This window comes from Phacochoerus africanus, chromosome 3 (genome assembly GCF_016906955.1).
Source record: "Phacochoerus africanus isolate WHEZ1 chromosome 3, ROS_Pafr_v1, whole genome shotgun sequence".
Classification (NCBI taxonomy): domain Eukaryota; kingdom Metazoa; phylum Chordata; class Mammalia; order Artiodactyla; family Suidae; genus Phacochoerus; species Phacochoerus africanus.
In genome coordinates, this window is record NC_062546.1 from 204640829 (window position 1) to 204651038 (window position 10210).

Below are 10210 nucleotides of genomic sequence, written 5' to 3' on the forward strand. Positions count from 1 at the left end.
TTGGAGCCCCTGCCCTGCTGCTTCTTAGACCATGGATATGCACTTTCCTCTCTGTGAATTGCCCAATACCATGACCTAGTCAGGAAGCATACTGAGATCCTCAAAAATGCAGAGAGCTGGTCCAGGCTCAGAAACAAAGACGCCAAGATGAGGTTGAGCATCCACAGGGGAGGCAGAGGGAAGACACTTGCATTCACCGGGTGAGGACTGGCCTCTGCCTGGCTGCCAGTCTAGCCTAGAGGTGGAATCATTACTAGGTCAGCCCTGAGACAGAAAGAGCTTAATAATAGCTCTGAAATTATGGATTAGTGAAATAAACTGCAAAAAGTGCAGGATTACATAATTGGGCAAGTTGTGAGAATGAAACAGCCCAGGAGCATCCTCCTAGGGAAGGAACATTTCCTTGAAAGGAGGGAAACAGGACCATCTCTCTTCTTACAATGGAGGTTCTCAGCTCAGAAAGACACCTGCTGACCAAACCTTACCTACAGCAACAGCCCAGAGTCTCCCAAAGACAGAGTGGTCCAAGCATACTTATGAATTAGTGAATCACAGGCAATGTTTTCCATTGCAGGTCAGTCTGAGCTCATCTAGAGGGACAACTGAGCGTCTAGTGGTCTCCTGGTCAGTGGCCAGTGATGCCCTGAGTGTCCCACTGCTCCAAGGGAGAGGTCCTCATGACCTTGACCTGCTCCCTTTCACTGCTTCCTACCTGCTCTCTGCACCTGTCCCCAGCTCAGGGCCATGACACCCCATGGAAATTGGAATTTGTCAGTGGTGCCTCTGCAGGAGTTTGTGCTGGAGGGGTTTCAGGGTGGGCGGCAGACCCAGGCCCTGCTCTGTGCCCTCTTCCTGGCCCTGTACTTGGCGGCCGTCCTGGGGAACCTCACCATGATCGTGGTCATCACCCTGGATGCCCGTCTGCACTCCCCAATGTACTTCTTCCTCAAGAACCTCTCCTTCCTGGACCTGTGCTACTCAACTGTCATCTACCCCAAGGCCCTGGCCAACTTCCTGTCCTCGTCCAAGGTCATCTCCTTTGGGGGCTGTGCCACCCAGCTGTTCTTCTTCTCCCTGCTGGCTACTACTGAGGCTTTCCTCTTGGCTGTGATGGCCTATGACCGCTTCCTGGCCATCTGCACCCCCCTACACTATCCCATCACCATGTGCCCCACGGCCTGTGCCCGCCTGGTGCTGGGCTGCTATGGTGGAGGCTGCCTCAATGCCATCCTGCAGACCAGCTTCACATTCAGCCTCCCCTTCTGCAGCTCCAGCCACATCGACCACTTCTTCTGCGATGTGCCCCCGCTGCTCCTGCTCGCCTGTGCTGACACAGCCATCAACAAGCTGGTCATGTTTGGCATCTGCGGGCTCATCATCGTGGGCACCACACTTGGGGTCCTCATCTCCTATGCCTACATCACCGTGACCATCCTGAGGATGCGCTCAGGCGCAGGCAGACACAAGCTCTTCTCCACCTGTGGCTCCCACATGACGGCCGTGTCCCTCTTTTATGGGACCGTCTTTGTCATGTATGCCCAGCCGGGCGCGGTGGAGTCCATGGAGCAGGGCAAGGTGGTCTCTGTCTTCTACACCCTGGTCATCCCCGTGCTCAACCCCCTCATCTACAGCCTGCAGAACAAGGAGGTGAAGGAGGCCCTGCGGAGACTGGGCCACAAGCTCACAGCCCCCTGACGGACGGTGACCTGGGAGACAGAGCGCCCTGGGGGCAAGGACAAAGGGGCCATGGAGAGAGTGTCATGCATTTGCGTTGAGGAATTCCTTCCCCTTCATCCAGTTCATTACTTGATCCAACCTTTCATTTTACTTTCCTGGAAGCACGTCTTGGACATGCATGCAGACTGAGGTGCACAGGTGAAAAAGGCGTCTTTGCCACAAAGATTCTAATGGTCCTTGAAGGAACAAGACCCTAAAGGTGATATTTGTGCAATACAGTGTGCAAAGACTTGAACAGAGGGTCTCTGAACCAGGGTAGAGGTCCCAATTCAACACCTTCAGTGAAGGTCTGTGGGCCAGACAAATGCTCTGGCCTTTTCCCTTCACTTCATGGCTGAATCTCAGGTAAACCTGTGCTCAGCAATCTCCCCTGGACCACCCAGAAGGGGGATTTAGGACGCTCAGCCCTGCCCTTCCTTGGGGACACCCTGGGGTCAGCGTAGCCTCTTAGGGGAGGGGGGAGGATGGTGCTTCCCCTCCGTTTGGCATCTGGATGTTCCCCTCCCCCTCCCCTTCTGTTCACTAATCCTACCACCTCCAACAGGAAGCAGAGTGACCTGTGCTCCTGCTGCAGGGGCTCCCGGTCACCCTGCCCCTGGTTTCTCCCCTGAGATGGCACCTCAGAGCCCCAGGGAGTCCACTTAAATGCCTGATGCCCAGCGTTCCCCTGGCCCCGTCCACCCAGCCTGGCCGGTGACAACATCCTCACTACGTGTCACCTGACAAGTGATGCTTTGACAGGGCAGACATCTCTGAATGAGGATGAGTTCCTGGTGGCTGTAGCAGACAGCACGGATGGAAAGGCAGGTGCACTGTCTTGGCAGAGCGCACGGCTCCCTGGCCTCTGTCCCACACTCCCTGGAGCCTGGACCCCCTGTCCTGACCTGCCCACTCGGAGCTCCATCCTCATGCTCAGGGGACCCCACACAGAGCCTGGGCTCACAGCCTGCTGGCCTCCTCATCTTGACTCTCTGTAGTGGAGTCATTCACGCCCATGGTCACCAGAAGGTTGTGCTCGGGACATGGGGGTGATCTGCTTGCTCCTGGGCCGGTAGGGACCTGACCTGCTTCTGTGATCCCAGCTCTCACGGAACCTCTCTCCCTGCTCAGGCAAACTCAAGATCTGCTGCTCCCAATTCCTCACCTAAAACATTCTCGAAGTCTCTCATGGAACTTTGTCACCACTGCCTCATCCTTGCACCTCCCAAATGACATCTCACCCTTCCACAGGTACTGCAGTCACCTGCTACCAAATTCCCGCTTGCAGAATCCCCCAGATTTTCTGCTACACAAACGACAGACCTGTCTCTCCCTCTTGCCTTTCTTTCCTGTCATTCCAAGGAGTTTTAGAGACATGTTCTCGTGTCATCTAATCGATCCAGATTTGGAGAGGGGAGAGTACATGTTCCCTCCGCGTGTGCATGTATCTTCCTTCTGATGCATTTTGCATTACCAACAGGAAGACACCCCTTAAGGGTCCACGGTAACAGAGCGTTTGTCCTGAATTAAGGGTAAGTAAGACTGGGCCTTAGATGCAAATGCTCAGCAGTCTGAAGAAGAAGGGAAAAAAAAGGAATAACAGTTACAGAGTGTTGTGACCTCTAAATTGCCCACACTTCAGACTGTTGTGACGACCACGGTACCGTGTTAAGTGTGATGGTTTCGCTATGTTGATCCCCTACGGGCTTTGCAGACGGCCCCTCAGGAGGTTCTCAGCCAAAATCTACCACGACTGTGATTGAGTTCATTGTTAACCAGCCATTCCTCCCCAAAACGTACCCGGCATAGCATCATACTTAAGTTAAAGAGGTTATGTCAAGTTAAACGCCTTAAAATTCAAGGAATACATTTGATTCTAAGCCTATACACACTTTTTAAAATTTTTAAACTTTATCTTGGAGATATATATATATATACCAGTATAAATAATTTATTTTTCATTTACTTTAAGTTTTATTAAAGCAGAGTTGCTGTACACTGTTTCTTCAATTTCTGAATTTTCAGTGGAGGCTCAGCAGCGTCTGGCACACTCACATGGTTTTGAGTCACATCTTCACAGCTTTTTCCTCTTGCAAGCCTCGAAGTCCACGCCCCTTAAACAGAGGCTCCCCAGTTCCCCTTTCCCTCCAGCCTCTGTCAACCACCGTTCTACTTCCTCTCTCGAGGAACCTGACCACCTGGGAACCGCATCTTCGTGGAATCACACAGTGCTTGTCCTGCTGGGTCTGGCTTGTTTCACTAGCATCAGGGCCTTGATGATTGTCTGGGTTGCAGCGCGTGACAGGACTTCCACCCCTTTCCAGGCTGAATCCTCTGCCGTCATAAGTACACGCCTCATTTCCTTTGTCATTTCAGCGCCATTGAACGCTAGGGTTGCTTCCACCTTGGGGCCATCGTGGAGAAGGCTGCTCTGTTCTTGGATGTGCAAGCATCCCTTGGAGATCCTGCTGTCAGTTATTGCGGAGATGTACTCAAACGAGAACCATGGAGGAATTCTTTTCTAGCTCTTGAGGAAACCCCGCATCGTTTCTCATAAGGGCTGCATTATTTCACTCTCCGCCCACCGTGCATAAGGCTTCCAATTCATCCACATCCTTTCCAACACTGGGTGTTTTCTGGAGCTTGTTCCTGTGTTTTTGTTTCGAATGGATGTCAGCGGGATCTCCGTGTGGTTTCAGCTTGTGTTTCCCCAGAGATCAGTGAGGTTGGGGATCTTCTCATGTGCTTGCGTCCGTTTGCAGATGATCTTTGGAGAAATAACTGCCCAGGTCCTTGGACCATTTTTCAGTGGGACTGCTTGTTTGTTTGGAAGCTGTAGGGATAGGCCATGTACTCTGGATATTGTCCCATATCAGACATCACATTAGGTCTTTCTACACAGAACTCCAAATCATGCACTTGGAGACTAGACTTGTGGTTGCCAAGGGGGAGGCGGAGGGAGCGGGATGGACGGGGAACTTGGGGATAGCAGATGCAGATTCTTGCCTTTGGGATGGAGCAGCCATGAGTCCTGCTGTGTAGCACTGGGAACTATATCGAGTCTCTTATGATGGAGCATGGTGATGGGAGAAAAAGAATCTACACATGTATGTGTAACTGGCTCACCATGCTGTGCAGGAGAAAATTCACAGAACCCTCTAAACCAGCTATGTTGAAACATAAAAGAAACTCCTCATGCACAGGAGTCCACTTGCAGAAACACACATTAGAGGGAAATGTTCATTGCAGAATACACATTACTGACAATTTAAAATAAAAAGGACGTTGAGCGTGGTTTCAAGGGCTTGTTGACCTTCTGTTTATCTTCCTTGGAGAAATGTCTGTTCAGGTCTTTTGCCCATTTTTCAACTTGCATGTTGGCGTTTTTGCTCTTGACTTGTCTAAGTTGTTTGTCTATTTTAGAGATTAAGCCCTTGTCAGTTGCATCATTTGAAACTATTTGCTCCCATTCTCTAAGCTGCCTTTTTGGGTTCTCGTGGGTTTCCTTTGCTGTGCAAAAGCTTGTCAGTTTGATTAGGTCCCAGGGTTTATCTGTGCTTTTCTTTCTGTTGCCTTGGGAGACTGACCTGAGGAAACATTAGTAAGGCTGATGTCAGAGGATGTTTTGCCTCTGTTCTCTCCCAGGAGTTGGATGGTGTCTTGTCTTACATTTAAGTCTTTGGGCCATTTTGAGTTTATGTTGGTACATGGTGTGAGGGTGTGTTCTAGTTTCATTGACTGCATGTAGCTGTCCAGGTTTCCCAGCAATGCCTGCTGAAAAGACTGTCTTTTTCCCACTTTATGTTCTTGCCTCCTCTGTCAAAGATGAATTGACCATAGGTGTCGGGGTTTCTTTCTCGGTTCTCTATTCATTTCCATTGGTCTGTCTGTCTGTCTCCTTTGGTACCAGTACCACACCGTCTTGATGACTGGGGCTTTGTAATATGGCCTGAGGTCTGGAAGAGTTATGTATCCTGCTTGGTTTTTGTTCTTCAGAATTGCTTTGGCAATTCTGGGTCATTGGGGTTCCACATAAATTTTTGGAGTATTTGTTCTAGTTCTGTGCAAAATGTCATGGGTAATTTGAAAGGGATTGCACTGAAGCTGTAGATTGCTTTGGGTAGTACGGCCATTTTGACCATATTAATTTTTCCAACCCAGGAGCATGGAATATCTTTCCATTTCTTTACAACTTCCCTCCTACAGTGTTGGTGGGAATGTTGGCTGGTACAACCACTATGGAGAATAGTATGCAGGTATCTTAGAAAACTACACATAGAACTACCATAGGACCCAGCCATCCCACTCTTGGGCACATATCCAGACAAATCTCCCCTTAAATGTTCATTGCAGCTCTCTTCCCAATAGCCAAGACATGGAATCAACCCAAATGTCCATCGACAGACAATTGGATTAGGAAGCGGTCGTGTATATATACACAATGGAATACTACTCAGCCATAAAAAAGAACAAAGCAATGCCATTTGCAGCAACATGGGTGGAACTAGACTCTCATCCTGAGAGAAGTAAGTCAGCTAGAGAAAGACAAATACCATATGATACCACTTATCTCTGCAATTGAATATACGGCACAAAGGAAACTTTGCACAGAAAAGAAAATCTTGGACTTGGAGAGTAGACTTGTGGTTGCCAAGAGGGTAGGGGAGGGACTGGGAGGGACTGGGAGCTTGGGGGTAAATAGATGCAGAATGCTGCCTTTGGGGTGGATGAGCAATGGGATCCTGCCTTGTAGCCCTGGGAACTCTGTCTAGTCACTTAAGATAGAACTTGTAATGGGAGAAGAAAGAATGTATACATGTAAGTGTAACTGAGTCACCATACTGCACAGTAGAAAAAATATACACATAAATAAAAGATAAAAAATAATAAAATAAAATAAAATGAAAGGGAAGTAACATAAACGTCTCTCTAGAGAAGATTCCACAAGTAAACTGGGGCTTGTCTTCATGTTTAAAACTATTGAAATGAAATGAATGAACGAGACCATGGAAGGACTGGGAAGGGAGGTCAGCATCCTGCACAGCACATTGTGAATTAGGGCTGGAGAGCTGGCAACACCCCTGAGCCAGGAGAGTCTAAGCGCCCCACTGACCTTGCCAGGTGAAAGCGCACTGCCTCAGCACCCTCCAGCGTGAGTCACTAGGGCCGCCAGAACTAATTAACACAAGGCCGGGGACTCAGAGCAGCAGGAGTTTACACTCTCACACGTCTCGAGTACAGACGTCCAAAACCCGGAGGCCAGCAGGGCCAGCTGCCCGTGGCAGCTCTGGGAGAACCTTCTTCCCGCCTCTTCCTGGCTTCTGGAGGCTCCTGCTGTCCTCGGCCTTCTGTTCCCTCTTGCTCCATCCCGGCAGTCTCTGCCCAGTCTCCCCAGGACCTTCCTCCTTGTGTCTTTGGGTGTCCGTGTCTCTGAGGCCTCTCCTCTTCTCATCAGGACACCAGCCATGGGACTTAGGGTCCACCCCGCCCAGCAAGATGGCATCCTGACCAGTTCACTTAGGAAGACCCTATTTCCAAAGAAGCTCACATCCTGAGCTTCTGGGTAGACATGTCTTGCAGGGACACACTGGTCACCTCAGTACCGTGATCTCCCATGTGCTCCAAGGGGACTGTGGTCCTGTGGCTGCCGAGAGCAGTGTTCCATCTGTGCCAAGGGGGTCCCCGTGGGGGATATTTTAAGTCTGTTCTCACATATGACTCTATCGTGCATCTGCGTGATTTATCAGCTGCAGAGAGACGTATGGAAATTACCAACCAGGATTTGGATGTATGCATTTGTGATTAATTCCATCAGTTTTTACTTTACACATTTAAAGTTTCTATCAGTTGTATACAAATGTTAAAGTTGCCCATGATCCAGGTGAATGGAAAAGTTTCATTTTAAAATGTCCCATTATGAATAAAGGTTTTCTCCTGAACGTTACTTTGTCTTATTGAGTGATGCCTGCCTTCTTTCTCTTAGCGTGTTTGCAATACAGCCTTTACAATTTTTATTTACATACCCTCTATATTTTTGTATTAAACATATATAGGCTTTGTACTTTGCTCTTTGATTTCTAACTCAGATTAAGTAGTTTTAAATAGACGCATTTACTCTATCTGGATTGAGTGCAGGACTCCTTGAAGCACAGAAACATTTGCTGGTGCCCCAGAGAAATATTCCCTGCATATCAGCCCTCCTTACGCCATCCTGCACACGTGGGGAGGAGGGGCAAGGCCTGTGGACCGGGAGGTCACACCTGCTGCCTGGGGAGACCTTTCCAGGAAGCGGCTCTGGGTCCCTCTACGTTGTCTGTGTTTGTCTCCTCTTGGTTCCCCCAGGTTCCCTGATGGCCTTTAGGCTTCACAGCTCCCTGTCTTGGGTTGGGAGGTGGGTCAGGGGAAGACTGGCCACAGCATAGCAGCTTCCTGGGACCCAGAGAGTTGGGAGTCCCACTGCACGCGGAACCCAAGTGCCCTAATTGGCCATTTGTGACCTTGGCTCCCAGCTGTGCCAGGTGAAAAGCACCTTCCCCAGCAGAGTGGCCCTGTGGTGCAGGCACCTGAGCTGCCTCACAGATAATGGGATGGGACTTGGAGGGCAGCTGAGCTGAGCTCATCCCCTCCATTGCTTGCCCCACGGCCCAGGAGCTCCCTGCCACAAACACCTGGCCAGACTCTCACTGGAATCCCTGGTGCCCCCTTTCTCCCCATTCTCACTCTCACCTCATGCACAGGGGGCCAGATGGGAAAGAGGCAGGGGTCCTTGGTGCCCACCGATTTTCAGGAGCTTAGGAGGCTCTGGGAGACCAGGTCCTGGCTGTGTGACCCAGATGAGGGATGACCCTCACCTGAAAAAGGTAAGGTCAAGGTAGCCACCCATCAGGGCTGCCAGGAGTTGAAGGAGACCGGTATGTGAGGGAGGCAGCGGGGTTCTGTCTGCAGGGAGCACTCAGTGCTTGTGCCCAGCACCCAGAATTATGTCCACTGTCTTGCCTTGGGAACCCTGACCTCAGCTTCAAGGTGGTTGAAAGCAGTGCCTCTTCAAATTAACCGGTAGACGAGTCCTCTGGGCAACTTGTTCAAGAGCAAGTTTGTTTTTTGGGTTTGTTTCTTTTGAGGGCTGCACCTGTGGCATATGGAATTTCTGAGGCTAGGGGCTGAATTGGAGCCACAGCAGCAGCCACATCAGCGTGCGATCTGAGCCATGTCTACGACCTGCACCACAACTCACGGTAATGCCAGATCCTTAACCCACTGAGCGAGGCCAGGGATCCAACTGGCATCTTCATGGATACAAGTCGGGTTGACCACCGGCTAAACCATAACTGGAACTTCCAATAGCACATTATGAGAGAGAAGGTGGGGTGGGGTTAGAGCTTCTGCATTTCTAACCAGCCACATTGTAACCAAGTAGTGAAGCTCCTGGTTCCTGGACCTCACTGTCAGTAAGGAGGATTAGCAATGAGTGTTAGAACAGGGGAAGTTCCACTGCAGAGGGTCACAACTGCCCAGCTGGCATCCATCCCCTTGAGCCCATTCCTTAGGATTGGATCAAAGGTCTGGGCATGTCATCGACGACCGGGGATGCCTGGTAATCTCAGCAGGCTGGAGATCCCTTCTTGTTGGTTGTTGAAAAAAGAAACAAAGAATGTGGCTTCGGGGATGGAAATATCTATTTATGCTCCGCTTTTATCATAAGGAGAACCTATGCAGGTGCTCCTTTATCAAGTTAAGGGATTTCCAGGAGAGATGGTTAGGTAATACAAACTCAAAACCTCAGTTCACCACAGAAAAATCTTCCTAGGCTGTGGGGGTGAACAGCTGGGCCACGCTGCCCCCACTGCGGGTGAATGAGCCCCGGGGCAGCCAGGATCCACTGGGGTACTACTAGGGGGATACAGAGCAGACCCCGTTCACCGCTCCACCCATGCTCCAGTCAGCACAGCCCCTTCAAAATCATCCTGGTTTATAACCGACTTCTATCCGAGGCAGAGCCGTGCTCTGACCTTCTGAATGGTCTCTGCTGTGACAAACGCAGGGAGCAGAAAAGGCTAAGAGAATTCCAGATGGAACAAGACCGAACCCCAGATCTCTCTACTTTCAAGTGGAAAAGGAGCATCCTGCCCAAAGGATGCAGCCCTGGAGGGAGGTGCAGTGTTTGGGGGGCAGGTCGCCAGTGACAACAATGGAGAGGACACTCCCGTCTCCTGAACGTGTCACAGCCCCCGTCCTACTTCTTCTCAGACTGCGGAGCTGGGCTCTCCCTTCCCATAATTTGGCAAAAGAGGCTGATCATTGGCAGGAAGCCTCTGAGAACCTCCAAGCTGCAGAGATCTCTGCTGACAGAAAGCCACCGTGGCCCAAGTGCAGGGGCAGTGATGCTGAGAGAGGGCTCGGGGTCTGCAGGGGACACAGGTAGCAAAGACCCACGTGTGCTTGTGAGGGCTTCCCTTTGCTCTCCTTCCAGACCGGGCTGGGGATGGAGGCATCA

At 50.6% G+C, this 10210-nt stretch overlaps 1 protein-coding gene across 1 annotated transcript; it reads left to right on the forward strand.

Moving 5' to 3' along the window:
- Nucleotides 1-744: 744 nt before the first annotated feature.
- Nucleotides 745-1695, forward strand: LOC125122317 (olfactory receptor 12-like). Its single transcript, XM_047770518.1, has one exon. It carries the CDS (start codon nucleotides 745-747, stop codon nucleotides 1693-1695), a length of 951 nt encoding a protein of 316 aa, XP_047626474.1.
- Nucleotides 1696-10210: the final 8515 nt, after the last annotated feature.